We start from the raw sequence: 25,000 nt of genomic DNA, 5'->3' as shown, positions 1-25,000 counted from the left end.
CTGACCGTTTCCGTATCTGCTCTAAACCGGATCTACAACTCAGCAAAGTGAATTGGATCCCATCCAGTCTAAACTAACTTTTGACAAGCGACACCCCCTCCTCGCGTCATAGACTGACGCCACCACCACCCAATCAGCAACGAGCACAGCGTCTCTTCCACCAATTGGAACAACGGAGAGGGCGGAACCGCTGGGGTTAGGTTGTCAACGTGATTGGCTCATAACACAAAAAAAAAACACCCACTTCTCAGCGTTGCCAGGTCTGCTTATTATAAGCGACTTTTAGCTTATTTTTTTGTAAAGTTGCTTGTAAATATTGGTATTTGCGGGTTGCGTTTTTTGGGCTTGTTTCTAAAGTGTAGTTGCTTATTTGGGCTTGCTTCACAATTTTTAAATCATTTTAACCAGTGGTTCTCAAATACTTTTATGTCATGTCATGGACCCCCAAATTAATATTTATTCGTCCCCCTAATTAACCCCCATCTGAAAATGTTTTGTGCCAGGGAGCCCCGAACCAGATTTGTATCGTTAGAATGTTTGAAAAAGCTTCCAAATATTCCACATGTTGTATAGGTTTCCTATGTATAGGTTTGCTCATATCAATGGCCTAGTGCCCTAGTTGCTTCTTTTGGGCTTGTTTTCCTAGACCCACCTGGTTGCTTATTTCTCTCGCAACATCTGGCAACACTGCCTCTCGCTCGCGCGCTGCTGCCAGCCCAGGGAGACAGAGACAGTCACGAGAGTTCTGCCGAGTTTTAACGGTGAACTTGAACGAAGAAAAAAAACAACACAATAATAATAATGAGCCGCAGACGGACGAGAGGCGGTGGCGGCGGGGAATAAGCCGACAAAAAGGACCGAATGTGGGTGAATTTTCGCAGTAAAAAGCAGGGCTCTTTCTCGTCTCTCCCTATCGGTCCCCCGGGTCGCGTTGTGCCTTATCTTTGAGTTAACCGCCTTACATGTGGCGTTGCACGGTGGCCGCTCGTAACACTGAGCTCTCGCTCCTTCGGAGGAGGAGACACCACTGAAACTGTTAGCCGAGCTGAAGCTAACAGGCTAATAACGCCGCGGCGAGGAGGAGGTGGTGGTGGTGGAGGTGAAGAGGAAGACGTGGGGGGATAATAATAATAATAATAAAAGCAAAAAAACAAACAAAACAAAGGCATTTTCTTCCCCCCCCCGGCTGTCCGTTTGGGGTTCATTATTATTTCCGGGGGTTTAACCACCAGCACAAAGCCCTCTTGTGCCGACGTCGTCTCAGCCCGACAACAGCGTTGTTGTTGGGGGCTTCTTCTTCTTTCATTGTTGTTGACTGACTTGACTGCAGCGGCAGCAGCATGCTAGCTGCAGCTGGAACACGGCTATAGTAGCGTGATGTGTCATGAGTGACTGAGAGGGAGTGACGGAGCTTCACGACGCAAATCGGGGGAAACAAACAAGCGGTCATCTGGGGAGTCTCACTGGATGCTGCTGTCATTCTTACCCCGGCGGTGAGGTGATCGGGAGGGAGTGGGACCGCGATCTGAGGGGGAGTGGGACGTGATCTGGAAGCTCTTCACATTCACAGCACAGGCCGACGGGATAGACTGGTTCTGGTCATGACGGTCGAGTAGCTCCTCCACCCTCTCAACCAGGAGCCTCCACAACGGAGCATGCAGGAGGAGGACAGAACACTCAGTTGATAGGGGGGGACGTCGAGAGAAGAACGTCGCCGGTACGATTCAAAGAACTTTCAACGCCATTCAGTTGATTTCCCCACAAGGGTTTGATTGGCGTGTTGTTGCTCAGAAGAGAGTAAAGAATAATGAAGAAGTTTTCGCGGATGCCAAAGTCCGAAAGTGGCGGACTGGGAGGAGGTGCGTCCGGGTCGGGGTCCTGCTCCGGAGTCAGCAGCTACTTGGGGAAGGTGTTCGCCGTGGGCCGGTATCAGGTCACCGTGGAGGAGCTGATTGCAGAGGGTATGTACTACTACTATGTAGCCCGCCGCTTGTGGTAACATGTCTGGCACATTGTGCCCCCATTCATGGGATCCACACTTCATTCATTGATCTATATATACCAGTGGTTCTCACACTTTTAAGATTTCAAGGACCCCCCCTTAACTCTGACAGTATACAAATGGAACCAAATGGACCCGTTATACGTATACTGTCAGAGTTACAGATTTGCAAGGGTCAATTTAGAACCGACTAAAAGAACCCTGAGAGTCCCTGAACCACTCACTGATCTATACAATTCAACAATGGTCAAATGCCTTCTTTTTGCACTACAGTTAGTTTTAGTTTATTACTGTTACTTTTAGTGTAGCAGTATTTGGTGACTTTTCTCTTGGATATATTGGATATATATACTAAACTGAGCCACCCAAACCTCAGCACTACTAAATATCCTGTGTGCTCCAACTGCTTCACTGGAGAGATGGTCCTCACCCTCTATAGCCCTACATGTCACTAGTAATGCAACTTTGTTTAACATGTGAATAGCTAGCCTGGTATTAACTTAGTGCATGCAGCTTTATATACATACTGTTACAATATAATTACATGTTTTGGAAAAGAGAGAGACAAAATAAGGAAGTGGGGATGACATGACTTAGTCCATGGTTGAGCTCAGTGGCTGTTTTAGCAATAGCATAGCAAGCTGATGGCTTTCAAGTGATTTGAAAGCTATGTTTGACACCTACACAACGAAGGTTTAATGGGGACTATACAAGCAGAAAGTGGCAAGCCACACCTGCTTAACTCTAACCTTGAATGCCCGTTGTCAACAATGACACTCATGTCAGTGGCATTAACACAAACAGCAGTGATTGACAATGTCCCTTTGAGTTGCGTAACATTGCAAACATGCTGTGGTAGTCATGATCTTACGAGGGGCGGAAGAAAAACAAAAAAACGTCTCTATGTTGTCTGTCATGTGTTTTACAATCTAATCGTGGGAAGTGGCTCTCGCTGGAATCTTCACTTAGAACACAAAGTACAATCCTGACTGCCTGCTCCTCACCCCGTCCTCGCAAACCCTAGCATTACTAATCTGGGGTGAACATTCAGTGAAAATAGCCGATGTACAAGCTCAGTTTGTAGATCGCTATTTGGTGTAGAGGGAACAGGTAGCGAACCAAGTATAGGGCCCTGGGGAACCCCGGTCAACTAAGTATCTAGGGTTTAAGTGGTTAAGCACTGGTGGACGCAGTCACCCCTCTTCTCATCACTGACACCTCTCGGCTCACAGTGCTGCTGTCATACTCTATGATGGAGGACAGTGGGCAAGGGCAAGGGAGGCTCATCAGTATGCGCGGTCCGGCTCGGCCCGGACATCCCACAGCCGGGCGGCGTCTGTCAGTGGGTCACTCGTGTGACTGCTTTCAGGGGTGCACAGTGAATCATGGGATGATTTCCTAAAGTCTCATCTTATTCAACCATTGGTCAGCAGTTTTTCAGTTTAATGAAAAGCATGGCCGCTGCCTCAAAGTGTAACGGAAAACTGGTGTGCCGGGCGGCCCAGGTAGGAGGAAAGTTTCTCTCATTCTCTGAATCGTCAGGTACCTCAGTTAAGGACATGGGTAGTGGAATGGTTGTTTTATAAAAGAGGCCTCAAAATTGTGTATGGTAAGCTATTTTCTCTCTCCTTTTAACTTATCTGCAGAGTAGGACAGTTTCTATTATGTTGAGCAGGAACTCGTAGTCATTTCCCTCTGTGGTTTCTGTCTGATGGCTGTGAGAGAGCCCAAGAAATGGGTACAGATCTAGTAACAGGATGCATCTGTGAGTGTGTCACCCGTGCTCTACTAAATGTCTTTGGTCTTACCCATCCTTTTGTAGCCTTGACATCTTAACAGGCTCTCTCAACCGCAACACAAGCCTAGTCTTGAAATCCCTCTCTCAGAAAAAAGTTGTAGTGCTGAGGAGGACCAAATTCACAAACACGTTTTGCACAACACAGATAATTTATTCACTAAGAAATGTATGCAAATTGGCTTGTAGCACAAACAAGCTGCAAGATGAGCCCTGGCCTGCGTCAGCAAAGACCACACAGTCATCAACGGGCAAGGGCAAATTGCGTTACTTTAGCTTTGAGACTGACTATAACGAGGCAAATGGTAAATGAAAGGATCGTCCACACATACAGTGCCTATAAAAGTTGCATGCCAATTCCATTGCATAGTACAGCTGAATAATGGAATAGCTACTAAAAAAATATCTTCGGATAGTAGTACAATAATAAATGGTCTGACTGTTCTTTGAGCATGTAATTTATATCACCATTAAAACCTCTTACTTGTGCAACATTAGTTTCAATAACTGTGGTCTGAGCACACATTTACGTGTAATTAGCATTATGCAACCATGGCAGACGCATAGTGGATTTATTCTATTGCCTGTGCAATTTGGCATCGTTCTAGTGCCACTGCAAAGCTTAGTGAATAGCATGGCTTATTTTTACACTTTGAAAGCAGCAAAAACTCTTTGTGAATTTGAGGCCAAGTTGTTAACTGTTAAAGGGAAACTTAAGCCAAAATTGACCCAGGCGTAATTTTCCAGTCTTTTCCAAATTCCAACCACAGCGATGGTCTTGACCAAAATGTAGCCTAATCAAATGCTTAAGGTTAGAGTGCTGCCGACTTTCTTGTCGCACATATTTGGTAGCCTATAATGCATAAGTAAATAATGGAATGACAATAATTTAAGACGTTGTCTTTTGTTAGTTTTGATTTTAGTGGTAGACTTCACTTCACTGTTTTGCATTGGGTTGCTGGCAAATACGTTATTTGATGCACTAGTAGCTTTTGCACATGTCATGCAGACAGAATTGATCTAGAGAACACATTTATAAACTATTCTTTTGTTTGTGTGTTTCCTCTCCATTTGTTATCACAATTCCCCTTTTAACAACAAACTATACGGTCCCTCTCACTGCTATCCCCAGCAGTTGCTCTGTGGAGGGCGTAACCGCATGCCTCCTGGCTCAGATACACATGGAGTCGACAGCTGCTTCTCTCACCTGACAGTGAAGAGCTTTGCAGGGACGCCGTTATGCGTGCAGAGCAACACGCTATCCCTCCCAGTTCCACTCCTCACTGAACAAGCCAACCTGTAGGAGACGGAGTTGCTAGTGCGTCATCAAAGAACACAATCCTCATAGCTTCCCCACCTGCGAACATGGAAATTGTGTTGGAGACAAACCCTAGCCTCCACGGTGGTGGGCACGTACTTTACCCCCTCGCCATATGGACGGCCAATTTACAAGCTGTTGATTGTGATAGATGTGCATGAGGTTACTTGCACAATGAGTTTGAGGTTCAACATTGTTTTAAGGTCACTTCAGCGGCAAGGCCTTTTTTTTAAATCACTCAAACCAGCCTAGGGAAACTTAGTTTTCTTCTCCCAGGCTCACTGCCAATTTCTATGCCTTTTCCCTTACCAACGGCCTGCTCAGGGGCATTATGTGACTGGACATTATCAATCCACTTAACAGGGGGGGATTCAACCACAGGTGCATTCCCCGTGCAGTATGCACATTGATTTTTTGTCTCCCATCATTAGCCATGACGTTTTACCATGGGAATAAACTAGAAATGCCACATTGTTGTTGTTTGCCTCCACCAACCAGTTGCAGTTTACATCCATGTCTGTCCAGCCTCACAGTAATATAGGTATATGTATAAATCAATGTATGTTATCATTCTATTGACATGTATGACATTTTGAGAGATCACAGTGACCTTGACCGTTGACCACCAAATTCTAATCAGTTCATCCTTGAGTCCAAGTGGATGTTCCACATTTTGAAATGTCCTCAAGGTATTCCTGAGATATAACGTTTAAGACAATGAATGGACAGACACTGAACATCTAATGCCTCCGTTCAGAGCTGTTGCAGTTGGAGGAATAAAAAAGCAGAATTACCATTGAATGTATAAAAATATCCATAATGAACACTGTAATTGCACTTCTTGATTATTATGAGCATTAAAAAAAACATTTGTATAGGAATGATTATCTACCAATCTTTTTATATATAAGCAGTTGATCGCTATAACCGTGGTTACTATATGCGGTTTACGGTTGCTGTCTTTTTTTAACATGCCTGCTGGCCAACAGTTAAAATACATAGCTGCCTAGTGCCTATAATGCACATACGGTATGCTAGCAAGGACACGTAGGACTTGGACTACTGTAAACTACATGAATCATACACAGGAACCTTTGTATACAAGACAATGTTCACATCTACAGTATTTGCAAGTTCTTGAAGAAATGTCACTTCTAATTAACTGTAGGACATTTCATTTGTAGTCTGGATTACTAGTTTCTCTTCCTTTGCCTTTTAAAAACTAAAACAATCTTAACCTAGGTTGTAACCTATTACTGCCTCAGCTAATTGAGGTCACCTTGATCTTGACCGATCTTGAGGATCGGTGCTTTTCAAGGTTTGTGCTACGAACGGATTCCCTGTGTTTTGCGTGCCTTGCATTTAACCTTGTTCACAGAGCACTTCAAAACGTGTCTGTCTGAATGCAGTGTAGCTGGGGTTTTCAGGTTATGTCATCTGTGCATCTGAGGTGAACGGGTGAAGTATGCCTGTTAGTAAAGTTTTTTTAACAGGACATGCTGACGATGCACAATTTGCCGTCAGCAAAATCTGAGACCTATACACAGTTTCATAAACGCAACTTGAAGCACTGAGGAGTGGGGAGTAATTGAAGCTTTTCAGTTGCAGGGATATGATGTATATATGATGAGCCACAAAATCACATTAGACAATCGCAGTAGACACGCAAAGGGCTGCTGTGTTGGAACATAAGGCTTTTTCATCATGTCTTGAATGGCTTATAACTAAGATAGTGTGCAACCAAGTGGGCTTTTGGCCCGTGCATTGCTGCGATTTCTAGAACGCTGTTATCAATGCAAATCAGATTACAAATTATATTCTGTCAATGCTGGACCGGATTGTGAATAGGATGTGAAAGCGTCCGGTTTGAAATTTCCTTAGTGTCTTCTTTTATTAATGAACTGAAAACAAACCAGAGCAAGCCTAATTAGATAAGCCACTGGCACAGTGGATATTAGAATTTAAGTATGCTGATAAGTAGGCTAAACATATCATTAGTAGTAAACACGTGGATAACCACTTTAACCCTGATGTCCCTATGTTGGGCACGTCATGATAGGCACATTTTTCCCATAATATAAATAATAATCACAATTTAAAAAATATTCAAAAATGGCAAATATCAGATCTACAAGCTCTGAACACTTCATGATGCATTGTGCGCTTGTAGATATGCTATTTTCATGATAAGTCATACAACACAGTATACAGGGCATAAGTGGTAAAGTACAACTGGATACTTGCTGCAGTGTATATGAAAAATGAGCTGGGGCGGATATTTTGATGTATATTTTTTATCATGCAGGACACACACTTGTTCTGTTAATGTTTTGTGTATGACCTATTTGATCCTCCCCTTTTTCTCTCAACCATTGTGAGAGTACATCCCATCTACATGATTAGCATACTGTACTGGCCATGAATGGGCGGATTGTGTCCCCTTTGTTGTCTTGTTCTAGCACCCTATAAAGAATGCTGGTACGGTGCAGTACTGGGTCCCATGATGGGGATAGTTGTCTTTGTGCTTGCTTATTGAGGCCTTCTGTATCTGCCTCTCTACACGACCACTACCCCTTCTTTGTGCTATTCCAAATTAATTATTTTTCTACCAACGCATTATTGTCCAATCTGAGGAGGGCATTGGACTCAGCCAAATCTGGGAATGAACTCGGCCATAGACCAAAGATAACAGTATTACACTATATAGCATTTTGAAATGGAAATGCTAGATTTCTCCTAGATCAATCAAATGAAAATGTAGGGATAACAGGATGTTTTAAGTTACAAATTTATAGCAATAAACCAGTATCACTAGAACTGTCACTGATGGAGTGTTTTCCCTAAGGGTGCTTTCACATTGCATGGTCTTGGCTTTCTTTCACGTTCATTACATGTCTGATGATAATTTTTACTTGCCATTTCTGCACTGCATATATTGATTAATTTAACTCCTGCGATTTAACACATGACATGGACAAAATTGTTGCTGTAATTGATTTCTGTAAAGATACTATACACTAACAATGACCTTTGTTTTATTTTACACATTTGTAGCTGTTATAACGGTCTCATGTTGACCAGCCAAGATGCAGGAAAAATGTTCAGACAGACACTGCCGGAACTCCCATCAACGGTCGGCTCGCAGATGGCCGCCCTTGACCCGTTCCCATTGAATGACCCAATACACAACACAACAAGTTTATGCCACGACACTAACACTGACAATATCGTACATTATGTGGTCAGACTGGTCACAATAAGAATGTGTCAGTGAAGTGCTCAGGACCATTTTGGGGATTGAGATGATTGTTATAAGTGAAATGGTTACATTGTTACGCTGACCTTGACTACATTTATGAAGCCACTACTAGACGCTTGAACCTTAGCATTCCTATTCTGGGGGGAACAACCGGCAAACAACAGATTTAGAAGCTCTGTGCGCGCTGTGAGATTGTAGATCTGTTATTTTTGGCAAAGAGATTTGGTGTAGAGGGAAAGAAAGAGCGGAGCAGGTACAGAGCCGAAATCCAGACTAAGATTTAAGTGGTTAAGCTTAACTCATTTGTTCAGGCATCTCTGGTTGCCAGTTTGTTAGATGTCCAGTACTGAGTTTTCAGAGAGGCAAAGTACAGGTGTGAAACCGATTCTAGACTTATGATGAGCAGGCTTCTCTGCTAGACAGTGACTGAGTCTCGAGTCTGAGCAACAGATTACCATTCGGACAAGTGACGAATGACTCCTCCACCCGTAACCACTGAGGTTATGGGCACAGTAAACATGCTCTGGTGCCAGTGAGTACATGAGAGGAATGACACAGGTATTTGGCCAAGACATATTTCCCATAACTTGGAATGGCACTGTACATACAGTAGGCAGTAGGTGATAAACAGTGACTTGACATAAATACAAGAATAGGGTAGGGCTGACCTTTTTAAGCAATTTTTTGGACGTCAAAGCTTTTGAAGCAAAATTCACATTTTAATGTGAACGTTGAACAATTCAGGGAATTAACCCATTCAATCCAGGAACGCATCTGTGTCATTTTAGATTTCTTTGGCTATTAGAAAATAGCAGATATACAAGCTCATAGCGCTATGAGCTTGTAGATTTGCTATTTTTGAAAAATTGTGAAAATTTACATAATAAATAAATACATCACATGGATGCAACTGGGACGCATCATCAGTGTTGTAGCCTGGGGTCATAGGGTGTTTCGGGTCTCGCAACATACAACATACACCCTCGCCCAGGTGACCCAGCCAGGGTTGATCAAGCCCCGACTTACGTCCCAGTAGCACCCACGGTCAGTCCTATAGGGAAAGACAGGGCCACTCAGTCCGCTTCTCCAGAAGTACTCTGCCGGGACTCGGGGAGGCTCTGGCACGTGGAGGGACTAGGCACTGTGGGTTGTCTCCTGGCCGGGCTCCTCCTTCGTCTCACCAGGTCCAGGACCTGAGCGCTGCGCCAGATCAGATGCACCGCCCCGATCCAAACATTTCCTTCTGGCGTGATGGTTCCTTGGGCCGATACCACTAGATTGGGCCGTCTAATGGTATTAGCTCCGCTTGCGGTACGCTGGAATGGAATGGCCCTCCTAAAGGCCTCACCGCGGGTTTGTTGGGGTTCTTCCTCACGGAAGACACAGCATGGGGCGCTAACCCATACTGCTCCCGGGATACCGTCTACATTCCGGCTGTCAACAGTCTCTCCTGTGGTCACCAAACTATTCCTGGTTGTCACGTAGTCTATAAATTCCTATGAGCCACTATAAATAGAATAACTAATAAATAAATACATCACATGGATGCAACTGGGACGCATCATCAGTGTTGTAGCCTGGGGTCATAGGGTGTTTCGGGTCTCGCAACATACAACATACACCCTCGCCCAGGTGACCCAGCCAGGGTTGATCAAGCCCCGACTTACGTCCCAGTAGCACCCACGGTCAGTCCTATAGGGAAAGACAGGGCCACTCAGTCCGCTTCTCCAGAAGTACTCTGCCGGGACTCGGGGATGCTCTGGCACGTGGAGGGACTAGGCACTGTGGGTTGTCTCCTGGCCGGGCTCCTCCTTCGTCTCACCAGGTCCAGGACCTGAGCGCTGCGCCAGATCAGATGCACCGCCCCGATCCAAACATTTCCTTCTGGCATGATGGTTCCTTGGGCCGATACCACTAGATTGGGCCGTCTAATGGTATTAGCTCCGCTTGCGGTACGCTGGAATGGAATGGCCCTCCTAAAGGCCTCACCGCGGGTTTGTTGGGGTTCTTCCTCACGGAAGACACAGCATGGGGCGCTAACCCATACTGCTCCCGGGATACCGTCTACATTCCGGCTGTCAACAGTCTCTCCTGTGGTCACCAAACTATTCCTGGTTGTCACGTAGTCTATAAATTCCTATGAGCCACTATAAATAGAATAACTAATAAATAAATACATCACATGGATGCAACTGGGACGCATCATCAGTGTTGTAGCCTGGGGTCATAGGGTGTTTCGGGTCTCGCAACATACAACATACACCCTCGCCCAGGTGACCCAGCCAGGGTTGATCAAGCCCCGACTTACGTCCCAGTAGCACCCACGGTCAGTCCTATAGGGAAAGACAGGGCCACTCAGTCCGCTTCTCCAGAAGTACTCTGCCGGGACTCGGGGAGGCTCTGGCACGTGGAGGGACTAGGCACTGTGGGTTGTCTCCTGGCCGGGCTCCTCCTTCGTCTCACCAGGTCCAGGACCTGAGCGCTGCGCCAGATCAGATGCACCGCCCCGATCCAAACATTTCCTTCTGGCGTGATGGTTCCTTGGGCCGATACCACTAGATTGGGCCGTCTAATGGTATTAGCTCCGCTTGCGGTACGCTGGAATGGAATGGCCCTCCTAAAGGCCTCACCGCGGGTTTGTTGGGGTTCTTCCTCACGGAAGACACAGCATGGGGCGCTAACCCATACTGCTCCCGGGATACCGTCTACATTCCGGCTGTCAACAGTCTCTCCTGTGGTCACCAAACTATTCCTGGTTGTCACGTAGTCTATAAATTCCTATGAGCCACTATAAATAGAATAACTAATAAATAAATACATCACATGGATGCAACTGGGACGCATCATCAGTGTTGTAGCCTGGGGTCATAGGGTGTTTCGGGTCTCGCAACATACAACATACACCCTCGCCCAGGTGACCCAGCCAGGGTTGATCAAGCCCCGACTTACGTCCCAGTAGCACCCACGGTCAGTCCTATAGGGAAAGACAGGGCCACTCAGTCCGCTTCTCCAGAAGTACTCTGCCGGGACTCGGGGAGGCTCTGGCACGTGGAGGGACTAGGCACTGTGGGTTGTCTCCTGGCCGGGCTCCTCCTTCGTCTCACCAGGTCCAGGACCTGAGCGCTGCGCCAGATCAGATGCACCGCCCCGATCCAAACATTTCCTTCTGGCGTGATGGTTCCTTGGGCCGATACCACTAGATTGGGCCGTCTAATGGTATTAGCTCCGCTTGCGGTACGCTGGAATGGAATGGCCCTCCTAAAGGCCTCACCGCGGGTTTGTTGGGGTTCTTCCTCACGGAAGACACAGCATGGGGCGCTAACCCATACTGCTCCCGGGATACCGTCTACATTCCGGCTGTCAACAGTCTCTCCTGTGGTCACCAAACTATTCCTGGTTGTCACGTAGTCTATAAATTCCTATGAGCCACTATAAATAGAATAACTAATAAATAAATACATCACATGGATGCAACTGGGACGCATCATCAGTGTTGTAGCCTGGGGTCATAGGGTGTTTCGGGTCTCGCAACATACAACATACACCCTCGCCCAGGTGACCCAGCCAGGGTTGATCAAGCCCCGACTTACGTCCCAGTAGCACCCACGGTCAGTCCTATAGGGAAAGACAGGGCCACTCAGTCCGCTTCTCCAGAAGTACTCTGCCGGGACTCGGGGAGGCTCTGGCACGTGAAGGGACTAGGCACTGTGGGTTGTCTCCTGGCCGGGCTCCTCCTTCGTCTCACCAGGTCCAGGACCTGAGCGCTGCGCCAGATCAGATGCACCGCCCCGATCCAAACATTTCCTTCTGGCGTGATGGTTCCTTGGGCCGATACCACTAGATTGGGCCGTCTAATGGTATTAGCTCCGCTTGCGGTACGCTGGAATGGAATGGCCCTCCTAAAGGCCTCACCGCGGGTTTGTTGGGGTTCTTCCTCACGGAAGACACAGCATGGGGCGCTAACCCATACTGCTCCCGGGATACCGTCTACATTCCGGCTGTCAACAGTCTCTCCTGTGGTCACCAAACTATTCCTGGTTGTCACGTAGTCTATAAATTCCTATGAGCCACTATAAATAGAATAACTAATAAATAAATGTGACAAAGCTTTGATTGAATATATATATATATATATATATATATATACTTTTAAAAGCATTTTCTTTTAACTCAAATCTTTGCTTCTGGGGATTCTACAAATGTCTTCTTAATCCTAACAGTTTCAAAAGAAAAACCTATGTTGCTATAATCAGTGGTTCTCAAACCTTTTCCATGTCAAGGACCCCCAAAATGATATGTATTTGGCCGCCAAAATATTCTGTTCCAGGGACCTCCCAGAAGCAAATATTGGAGTAAAAAGGTTAGCTTTTAAAAATATATATATTCAAAGATATTTTTCAAAAAATAGCAGATCTACAAGCTCATAGCGCGGCACTCATGAGCTTGTAAATCTGCTATTTTTGAATAGCGCTATGAGCTTGTAAATCTGCTATTTTTGAATAGCTAAAGAAATCTAAAAATGACACAGATGCGTTCCCGGTTCTAATGGGGTAAGTGAGTCGTGGAGCTCAAGCTGCACTGCTCACTTGGCCTGTGTGGCTTACAGAGCCGTTTACAGCTGTGTGTCCACTGTCCAAATGAGCTCACTGGTCTGCTCTGTCAAGATCAGAAGAAAGCTGGACTAGGCCGGTTAGACATGAGCTACTATTACACACACAATGTAAACACATGCCATGTGTACATGTCATTCTGTGGAATGTGCTTACTGGGTCAGTAAAGTGCGGCACAGCTTGTTGTTTTTGGTCAACTTTTAGGTCAAATAGACTTTGATATTTAAAGAAACTGAACTGCTTTGAAAATATGAATAAACTGAAATGGCATCTGGAATATTTTGTAACCAGGCATGTCTGTCTGTCTATCTGTCTTACATGTCTTTTTTTGTGGTAATGAATAGTTAGCATATGCATTTACTGCAACTGCTTAATCTAGTTAAATGTAGATCTAATGCAAAAAGGAAAATGGCTTAATATATAGTACTCCTTCCTAACAGGATTATTCACTGTTGTACTATATTTGACTGGAGTTAAATTAGTACAATACAGGTCCACACATAACGATTTTTAGAAGCCTCTGCTGGTCATTACCGTCACTGCAGGCCGTTCGTTTATTACTGCGTTACCCAGAATTCCATTTGTTTTCACCGGAAGACGGAAGCGTTTCAAAAAACGTTCTTTTAATTGTTTTATACTATCTGTGGATCGTTTCTCTTAGTCAGTGGAGCTTTAGTTACCGTGAGCTGTGTTTTCTTTTTCTGTTGTTTTTCGATCTTCAAATCCTACAATCTCTTAAAAACAGTGTGAGATTCCTTTTTGTTATTAGCGCGGTAGTTCCTGGCCAAACAGGAAACCGGTGCATTTCCTTTTCCGTTTTCCGGCCGGATGACGTCATTTTCACGGGAAAGGCTCACCGAGCCACCTTTTCAATAGAAATTATAATAAAAAAGGCTTTCGGGGGTGAAATTCATGGAGTGGGTGTTGTGAAACATTTGCCACTCACAAAAGATATACAATTTAACTTTAGTTTTGTTGAAAAAGTTACCTAGTATAACTTTAAGGTGGTGTAGGTGATATTTTCTGTTGGTGTTAAGTAGCTCTACGTTCCCATAGTAATCATTGCTATAGACCGCTTGTTCCGTAACAGGGGTCTTCCCGTCTTCTCCAGCTCTTTAGTAAACAGAACATACTTTTCTAGGGAGAGAGGACCCATGTAGGATACAGGATAAACAAGTGAAATTGGAAGCGATGCAGCAAATAAATTGGCAGACAAAATTGGGACTGGAAGACCCCTGTTACTGAACAGTGATTAATGTCGGAATATAGAGCTTTAACTTTTAAACAAACTTTATGTTTTAACCATAAAATATACACTCACTGCACCTTTTAAACCTCTTTAAGTTTTAAAACGACCAGGCCTGATGCTTCAACTTAATACTCCGTTTGGAATTCAGAGGCTTTGTTTGATGCACACCCATTATATAGCTTATGATTCTGATTATTTTGTTTGTCATGATGTTTGGTCATTATTCACGTCATGTCACCATTAGAGGTGCAAACGTCTATTCAAGTAAATTAGAGGATATGCTCCTCTAACGACACACCAAAGCACTGACTCACAAGCAGTTGCACATGACGGTGTGCATTGTGTCACCTGAACAGCTCTGTGTTCCCACTAGACAGACCTGGAAGAGGATCATCGTGTGCAGGTTTCTCTCATAAGTGCAGCCCACTCTTTCCATCAGCTTACTTCCATCATGCTGTAATTCAATCTTCTTGAGTGGCCTCTGGCCTTGAAAGCACAACCAGTTCTAATTGTCACTGCAGTCTGATAAACGAAGTGTTATTGTTTTAGAAACCACACTTTCCACTGGGCTATAATTTAGCCCCCGGAACAGGTTACATCTGGCATCTAGATGTTGGTCTCTTTGATCATCTTGTCAGCACGGCAGCTTATCAATTCCCAATCCTCACAAAGCTCAGCTGTCTTAACCGTGGCCCGATGAGATGTTTGCCTCTGATTTCTCAATTGCTGTTGTTTTAGGCAGTAATGTTGACTCCAAGAATGCAACACCAGAACATTTAAATATCAGATGTCTTTGTTACACATAAAAACACGCATCACATAGGCTAAGTAAGCAGTCGAGTCCCTCAGCCTGAGGGATGCTAGGATTATCGTTTGATCATTATTCATATTTGTCTAGCACATGTCCTACAGAGATGTAAGTCATGTAATAGTAATTAAATGCATCCCAGTGGGGCTGGGTGATATGACTTCGACTTCATACGACAAATAGCGAAACTAGCTGATTTGCAAGCTCACAACGTGTCACATTGTGAGCTTGTATTTTAGCTATTTTCATTATTTTTTGAAATTTGGGATTTCCATTGGGTTTTGTTGTTGTTGTTTTTTATCACCTTTTATTGACATAACCAAAATAGAGACACCAAGGTTAATGAATGCGGTTAATGACTGACCCTGCTGATGTAATGCTTTATCCTCATTTCTCCTTTTACCCCACAGCACCCATCTCTCCTTCCCTGCTTAACACGTGTATTAAAAATCAACCACCCTGATAAAAGGAGTTAGATGGTTGTCAGCCTGGGTCTGTCGCAGGCAGAATGAGAAACACTTGCCAGGCCCAGGCAGCACTACCAAGCCATACACAGCAGAATTGAAACGGTGAGGAAAAATGGGTCAGTCGAGTTTGAGCTAGTCGAATGGAGGCTGGCATGTCATAGCTCAAAGCAGTTTCTGTGGCCGTTTGGCTATAAAAGAACCAATAGTTCCATTGCTTCAGCGGCAACATCATTTTGATTAATTGCCCTCCATATTTTTCCGTATAATTTTCTTTATTAAATGGAATCCGCTCCAGCTCGGCATTGTTTTTTTGCCTTGATTCATTTGACACGAGGCTCGTAGATCAGTGATCAGCATCCCATTAGTTGTGATTGATTGTCAATTATTGATATATTTAGTTTTTGATTGACAATAAAGAGGAGAAATGTTGTGTGACTTGGGAAATCCGCTTTCATGACCCGCCCTATGACAATATGTAGATATATCGGCAATCTGCACAATTAAGTATATGGACCTATGTGGAACCCCAATGAGTGAAGTACAGGTATTATAATGGAAACGGCCAAAATGAGCATTATGACTAGAATACACTCATCATAGTGGTAAAATAAGAATGCTACATTGACGCTTGTGCATATTGTTATGCTAGCCTGCCATCCACAATATAGCCTACAGGAGTGTGTTGAAATTCTTTCATGAAATGGCCAGTTAAAAATGACATTGTCAGCTTAGTATTCTGTGTGGGGAGAAATCACCAAGTGCAGAATCTCTCAACTGCTCACCAAAAACAAGCTCATCGCTATTTTTAGTCAGTCAAAGCATGCCGCTGATCATTTTCTGGGTATCATTATAGTGCAACTTTTGAAGACTTTAGTGTTTTTAACAGATAGTCGCCAGCCAAAAGTGGGCCACAAGGGCTTGATGTTTGCGACTTGGGAAAGTTAACTATACGTGACAGTAGTTGAATGTGTGTGTGTGGTAGACCACACACACTGAGGCTGTGTTGGTCAGTGATTGACTCTTAAATTTCAAGGACACCCAGTTTGATATGCATTAGGCCACAGACCCCCATTTGATCCCCTTTTCTTTTTATTGATGGGACTCAAATCTACACTGAAAGCTGGATCGTGAAAGTTGGAGAACTACTGATTTAGAAGGAATTTGTAGAATCGGTCCCAGGTCTTACTGGGTTAATACACATGAACGATAACAAGGATATGAGCATAAAAAATAATATTAATCAATAATCAGTATGTGTTTGTGTTGATGTTAAAGAAAGGAAAATCTTAAAACAGGCTAAGCTTCAGACTGGTATCCCAGTATGAAATTGACCTGCATTTCTTGCTCTCGCACATCCAAGCTTACTTTTGGCAGCTGCTACTTCAGTTATGCAAGTTTATAGTAACTTGTGTTTCACAGTTATCAAATGACATTTTGGGCTGCACTACTTAATGGCTGAGTTAGAAAAGTCATCCGTGCATTGCCCCGCATAATACCAAATCTCAATGGATTGTCTAAAGCACTGGGGATCTAGAAGTCATTACTAGCAATTAACAGGAACAGTTTGCACACAGGTGGTGAACGGGCCTTTGGGAGTTGATGGAAATCCATTTCTTTTGAGAACTGTGGGAAGATGGCACGCCACCTTTTTTTTCTACATCATGTGATTTTCTTTTTTTCACTGAAGTTGTACCTTTTGAGTCACAAAATATATTGTCTACTCTTACATTTATTCTCTAAAAGTGCATGAGGAAATGTATTTGAATCTGGAAAGCAATTTGAGCTCCACAAATCCCATAATTGCTATAAGATCGCAGAAGCGCTGATAAATTGCTACGTTGACATCCTTTGCGTTAAAATGCTTCATTGTCACATTACTGCCTGCTTGTGCATTGTTGCCACCAATGATCTAGGCCAAGTTATTGGCATTCATATGATTTGTTTTGCAATGCAATGTTTTTTTCTGATTGCAGTGCACAGCATTGTTTGGCTGAATCTGATCTATAGGAAACAACACTCACCTAAAAGGGGAAGTTGGTGAAAAGAAGCCATGGGGATTGGGGACATGTGCAGTCAAGAGGAGACTGCTAAATGGTTGCCTATAGCTACCTCTGTAAACAATTGTGACAGGAAACGGATACCTTACTTTAGATTTTCATCTTGAATAACATACAGTATGTAAGGAGTGATAGAGGGAGACCTTTGAGTAACTGTTCTTAATTTGGTGAAACAACTTGGTTACTGCTCAGAGAATACACAAAGAGAGAGGATGCAAACTAGTAAGCTTAATTTCTCAACCTGTAAAACCATGCAGAATCGTACAGAGAGTAGTGTGGGCTCATATAGGGGAACGGGGGCCCCTAGGAGGAAATACGTCTGCTTGTTTCTAAAAGATCTCAACAAGAAATTGAATTCTACTCACTGTTAACCCATTAAGACCTGGGACGCATCTGTGTCACTTTTTGATTTGAGCTAGAAAAAAGCATTATTTTACACTTTGGCCTCGGTGCCGTGCTATGAGCTTGTAGATCTGCTATTTTTGAGAAATCGTGAAAAGTCGTGCGAATCTTTGAATATATGTACTTTTAAAGCGAACATTTGTAACTCAAATCTTTGCTTTTCGGGGTCCCTGGAACAAAATATTTTGAGATGGGGGTCCGCGGCCAAATACATGTAATTTTGGGGGTCCTTGACATGAAAAAGCTTGAGCACCACTGATATAGAAACATACGTTTTTTTTCAGAAAACTGTTGGGATTTAGAAGACATTTTCGTAGAATCGGAACCTCAGGCCTTAAAGGGTTAAAAGCAAGTCTATTAATTGGACTCTCTGAGCTTTTTAGCAAGCTAAGATGTCTTACTTGACTGAATGTGAAGCTGTGGAGACTGAGAGAGCGGTAATAACAGAGAGATCCATATCACCGATGACATCATGCTTCGAGACGGAGAACATCTGCACCCAAGGCCTGAGCAGACTCTACAAGCTGCATCGTCTTATTTCGCTACACACACCACTAAGTCCTTTAATCCTCCCTCGCTCAAACACTCCTCTGCCCCTCTTCTGAGGAGTTCTCTTCCCATGGATCATAAAGTCTATTCACTGTCCGTTTGGCGAAGCTTGCCTGGTTTCTTCTCTGCTTCTGCAGGCCGGCATGTGGGCCACCGCGTAGGCCGTCACATTTGGTCAAATTTCTTTTGTAATGTCAGGGTCCTCGAAACGGCTTGCAGCGTAGGGACATATTCTCCAGTAATTAAAGCCTCATTCAGTTATAGGCTGTAAGCGTCAGCCCCCCCCCCCGTCCCTCGCATTCTCCTTGGCTCAGCAGAAAGGTTTTTTTCCTCCCAACTGTCACCCACAACTGACTTGTGTCATCGTGGTGAAATGCTTACACCTCCCTGCCCCATGTGCACAAAACAGCCATTTAACCAAGTAACAGTCACATATTATGATTGATAGGTGATTAGCCTACATCTACAAACGTCTTCTAAATCCTAATAGTTCTCTGAAAACTGTGTGTTGCTATAATATCGGTGGTTCTCAAACGTTTTCATGTCGAGGACCCCCAAAATTATACGTATTTGGTCGCGGACCCCCATCTCAAAATGTGCCAGGGACCCCCACAGAAGCAAAGATTTGAGTTACAAATGTTCGCTTTAAAAAATATACATTCAAAGATTTGCAAAAAAAATGTCATGATTTTTCAAAAATAGCAGATCTGCAAGCTCATAGTGCGGCACTCGGTGCCGCGCTATGAGCTTGTAGATCTGCTATTTTTGAATAGCCAAAGTATAAAATAATGGCTATGGCTAAAATCTAAAATGACACAGATGTGTTCCTTGATTGAGACACAGCGATGTTTAAGGATTGTCTGCTCCTAAAGAATTGTCAACTACCGATTTAACAACGTCAGCCGCACATCTATGCTAGAGCCATATGAAATCCCTGTTAACGGAATCGCGGACGGAATCGCGGAAATGACCAATAAAAATGGAATTGGAATAAAACACGGAATATTGCAGAATTTGGAAAAAAAAAAAAATCGCGGTAAAATATTTTTTTTTACCGCGATTTTTTACAAATCCACGGGACACCACCATTTTGCATGGCCACATCCTACTTTATAAACAGTAAAATCCACGTAGAAATAGTCTTAGAAAGACGATAGAAACAATAATACATGCGCGACGCCATTTTGCGCATGCTCAGACCGAAGTCACCGAATTATTTTGGGAACATTTTTGCGTATAACACAACAAGGGCCATGTATGGACTGTTATATCTTGAACATTTATTCATTTCCACTTACCAGACACTTTTTTTTTATGGTAAAAATGAGCATAAAAAGCAAAATACAGAATTCAGAAATATTAAAATGGAAAAAACAGAATTTGGGAAAAAATAAAACGGAATTGGGAAAAAAATAAAACGGATTTCATATGGCTCTAATCTATGCCTATTTTGTCTACTGACAAAAACTACAGTGCAAAGACTTACGTAGTACCCTAAACAATAGTCTCTCAGAGATGACAACGCTAGCTTATGAAACCGTACTTGGATTTTGGCCGCAGAAACGTGTTTAACCAGATGGTTCAGTGTGACTGTATGAGTGGAATTTGCCCTGTGTCGATGTTAGGGCATGAGCCCTAGCTTACTGGTTCTCAACCTGTGGACCCAAGTGTGTTTTCATTGTGATACTGATAAATAGGAACGTATATGTTATTTCCATTGATCCAAGCCTGAACGCAATCGATTTGATTAATCATTCAAATAAATATGCTCTGAAAATCCACCCAAGTGAGTCAGTTGGGTGGGCCGTGAACACTTGAATGATTTTCAAGTGGGCCTTGATTTAGAACAGGTTGAGAACCACTGCCCTAGCCTACTACAAAAGTTGGCACATGAGACATCCTAGCCTAGGTGGAGTTGGAGAAAGCTCTTGTCAGGACTCGTTGCTTAGGACTTCTGCTGCGTAGGACTTTGGCACAGAGGATTTAGTAACTTCTGCTATGTCAGCCTTGCCATTTAAAGGACAACTTCACCCATTTTCAACCTATCTTCATATAATTGGTCCTCGCTAATGCTCATGATATCGTACCGTTTTATTCTACTCGGTCTGTGTCTCAGAGGAGGGCTGTGGAAAGTTCAGAAACCCGCCTACCAGTGACATCATCGTTTTACAAACAAGATTTCAAATGTATTTCTTTTTGTTGATTAACGCGAAGACCAATGGCTTCCATTATAGCATGCTAACTTTCCAGGAATAGAAAGCCTGCCGTTTCTTTTAGCTTGGATTCCCCATCAATGATTTGACTGGTAGGCAGATTTATGAACTGTCCACAGCCCTCCTATGAGACACATACGAGTAGACCAAAATGGTACCATATCATGAGCAGTAGTGAAGAAGAAACACAATCAGTTACTGATGTGCAATGTTATTTTGACATCCTTACTAAGGATAGGTATTGTTAGGATTATATTGATTCCGATTTCTTCATTTGGATACCCGGCTATTTGGATTCAGTTTGTACTTGGAACGTAATTTTGATATCCAACCCTAGTCCTTACTACACTCATTGTATGTTGGAGCACTTAAGCGTTTGCGTCAGTCGTAGCCGTTGTTGTCCTCAGTGGTCAAAGTCCATACAGTGAGGGGCCTTTTGTATTCTTTAGGTGCCCTTCATTTAACCAGGAAGTCATTTTGCTCCCAAACAAATCTTCCCATCCAGAACCACTCGTGGGAATAATGGCCTCTCTATAACTCCACTTCCGTGGTTGGCATGGCCGTGGGAGGCAACAAAGGCCTCAAGGCAGTCATTTAGTAAGAACCTCATCGTAGAGAATATGACCATCAGGGGAAGGCAGGCATACCAGTTGGCAGCCACGCAGTTTTGGGTCCGATACTGCTTTTTGGTCCTAGGCTAGCTCACCGATTACCTATGTTTGAAGCGATATCTTGTCAAAAAGTGCAAAACCGGATCAATTTGAACAACTTATAATTGATTAAAGTTTCTATTGGAGAACATTTATTCAATTAAGTTAAACTTCTATATATGAAAAGAACATTTAACTTTAGTAACACAATGAAAAAGTAAACAAGTAAATATAAAATACACAAAACATACACTGAACTTGTGCCCTGTCAAAGCATTTTCAACAATTGCCGATCTACAAGCTTGCGTTTCTTTTTTTTTTATGTTTAAAGGGTTAAAAAGCGGGACACACAGGTGCATAATTGCCGATACCAGTGTCGTCAAGAAAGTCAAAATAAAAGCCAAACCATATATCAATTGGGCTCTAATTGCAAGCTGCTTTCCATCATTTCAATATACTGCACCATTGCTGACTGCCATGCAGTTTAGAAACGGGGTCACCTCGAGACAGTCATATCAGCCAAAATGAGAAAATTACTAAGTTTATTTAAACGGAAAACTGTGTAAATCTGCATAATGCAACGTATTTAATTGCTTGCATTTTTTTCAATACAAATGTCTAAAGAAAGAGGGCGAGATATGTCCCCAAAAAGGCATGAATAATCAAGGTTCAGGCACCACGGTAGGTTTGACATTTTTAAAAGGCCTTTAATTAAACGGGCTAGAATGAGTAAAAATATACCAACGTGTGTCAGCTCGCACCATCTTCAGGGTGTGTAGTGTTCTTTTGAAAAGTTTGCTGTGTCATCTATCTTGTCATCTATCTTGCTGTGTCACAGGCCCATTCATATCTTGTAACATGCCAAACAAATGGGTCTTACTGGATCCTGTAACTATTTAAATATGCTGTTGGTTGTGGGCACCCCCTTTAATAATCTTCTTGCCTTAATTCTTCCATAATCATTCATCTTTATTACGCATTTTCCCATGTTGAGCTGTACAAAAAGCTTGATTTACAGAGGCCATGTAAAGGGGATTTTAATGAGCATAAAATCCCTCTACTTCTCTACTGTATTTCCTGTTTTGTTCCAATCCATTGGTCCACGCAGACTTCCTCTTCTTGGCAAATGTTTCATTTGATTTGTGTAATGGAATTTTGCACCAAGTCCAGTAATACTATTACTGATGAGATGAATCTCAGATATCAGTGTTTCAGTTCTGGAAATCTTCACCTCCACTAGGATTTTCGAGTTTCGACCAATATATCGGACCAATATTTGCATTATTTTTAATAACGGATGACTTAGCTCCCCTTAGAGGAGGTTATGGATCATGTAAAGGGAGTGAGATTGTATTTGTTGATATTGTTGATCGTAGTGCTAAAGGCTCTTGACTTTGAGTTTTTATTCACTTTATTTTCTACCAAAGATTTTGATGTAGATTCATTTTTCATTTTGTAAAAAGGAAATGTTTTGCGGACAATATTATACCAGCAACAACGCGTTGCACTGCGAACGGTGGGGGCTTGTAGATCGGCTATTTTTGCAGTCACTGTAAAAAATGGTCAACAAAGGCTTTGCGAGTTTTGAGATTACGTTTTGTTCAGCTTTGTCGACCCAATTAACAGTAGTTTGCTCAGTAATTTCCTTAAGTAACGAGGCTTCGGAGAAGAAACCGATTGCTGCAATCTGTCCACCACAGTAGCACCTTGATCCAGACACGTTGTAATGTCGAACCTTTTGTGTTCATGACAGTGATGATAATAGTGATTACCTATGTGGTGGCTCTGACACACCAAGTTGGCACATTTTGTTTTGGTGGAGTCAGTCATGCGCTCAGTGGTTGACTTACTTGATCCTTATTTGAACTCTGACCCAAACTCTCCACTGTGTAAACAGCAGATGTGCTGATGTAACATCAGCTACTAGGGATGACATTGAGCCAGTCATGAGCTAAACTCCAGATAGGTCTGTACTAGGGAATTAACCAAACGTATATCGAAACCGAAATTCAGAACCAATGACTTAATCTTCCTCATTTGGGTTAATCTAATTAGCGTGAAGCATATATATTTGTTTTTATTTCTTATATATCAACAAATTCACACTGAACAGTTGTAATAGATTTTTTATTATTGACTAAAGTGATTAGTCTGGTTAAAGGAGCAGTACATAATACATTAGATATAATAAATATATCAATTTATTGTTTTGGCTGACACTGATAGTTCTTAGTATAAATCAGCCGTAAACATTAAGCCCTATTTAATATTTTTCAAACACAGCAAAATTATCTTATCTACAAGCTCACGACGTGTCACTGTTTTCGCTATTTTTGAACATGTTTAAAAACATTTCTTGAAAACATTTGTCCTTTGTTTTGGAAAATGTTATCAGAAAATTGGGACGCCAGGGTTAATTTGGTTAAGATGCTTTATAATAAGTGTGGAGCCAGGATCAGTAACAGGATCACAGCTAATGTGACAGGACATAACCAGCCTCTCTCTCGACAGGCTAGAGCAGGTCTGTCTGTATGTCATTAGATGGCTGCTGCAGATGGGTATCAGTAAACCCCTCGCCCCCCCATGTGTGTTTAATTCTGTAATCCAAGGTGTGCCCGAGCACAGTGGGCAGTAGTTAATCTGATAACTTCTGCTACACTAGCTCCCACTATTGTGACTGCATACAACGGGCACACTATGCCCCAGTTTGTTTCTACACGGTGGTATAGTGGTAGACATTTGTTTTTACTCGTGGAGTGTTTTCCAAAGTTCTTAAAGCAGCACCACATGCAGAAATGTCCCATCCCAAAAGACACAGTGTCTTGTGAGTGATGTTCACTTCAATGAAAGCCTTTGTCCCTCCTCCTCCCCTGCTCATTTCCAAACCAAATCCATGCTTTTTCTTTCCAACTGACCTATGGGAACTTTGGGTTTGTTTGGCAACAAGTGCACCATTGTGGCCCCTGTCTTTCTACTTCTGGCCCGGGTCCTTGATGCTCACCGCTCAGTTTGTCAGCCAGGTCTGCTAATGAGGCCAGAAGTGGCTCTGTTGTTCACTTATAGCTCTTTTCAACTGCAAGAGCTAACTGCACTGTGCCGTGAAACCTATTTGACGGGTTCTAGATTTGTTTCCATACTCTACGGCTCAGTTTCAGATGTGTGGTTTCACATACATGCGCAGATCTATAGAGATATTATCGATACAGAAGAAAATTGATGGTGATGATGAAACAAGCTGAACAAGCCTAGCTTACACAGTAGTTGATTAGAAATCTTGAGTTTGTTTTCCGGAGACTTGTCGCCATTAAACAAACAAGCAGACAAACAGACTGTAACCCAACAGAATCTGAAACTTTAACCTGAAAATGGGAACTATATGAACACAGGCTGTTGAGCAATAAGAGGAATTTTAAAAAGTGCATTTGTTACGCAAAATGGCCCTTAACCATTTAGGCCCTATATATACGTAACATTGTTGTAAGACAAATAGCGAAAATAGATGATCTACAAGTTCACAACACACTGAGATGTTGTGAGCTTTTAGATTTGGTATTTTCGCTATATAAAAAAAAGATAAAGTTTTGAAGATTTTTGCCCAAAATGGGGATGCCCGGTTGAACG

General features: G+C 42.9%; 1 protein-coding gene across 3 annotated transcripts in view; it reads left to right on the top strand.

Annotated features, from left to right (window-relative positions):
* The first annotated feature begins 723 nt into the window (after positions 1-723).
* The window catches only part of bmp2k (BMP2 inducible kinase), a 63,502-nt gene continuing 39,225 nt past the window's right edge, over positions 724-25,000 (top strand). For all 3 annotated transcript variants that reach the window (XM_084056191.1, XM_084056190.1, XM_084056189.1), the window contains exon 1: positions 724-1,961. In XM_084056191.1, the coding sequence (XP_083912317.1) occupies positions 1,808-1,961 (154 nt within the window). In that variant the 5' untranslated portion in view covers positions 724-1,807. The remainder of the gene's footprint in view (positions 1,962-25,000) is intronic.

This window comes from Gymnoscopelus microlampas (assembly GCF_963454915.1).
Source record: "Gymnoscopelus microlampas genome assembly, chromosome: 4".
NCBI lineage: Eukaryota > Metazoa > Chordata > Actinopteri > Myctophiformes > Myctophidae > Gymnoscopelus > Gymnoscopelus microlampas.
The sequence above is the reverse complement of the archived record's forward strand: the minus strand, read 5'-3'. Positions and strand labels throughout refer to the sequence as shown.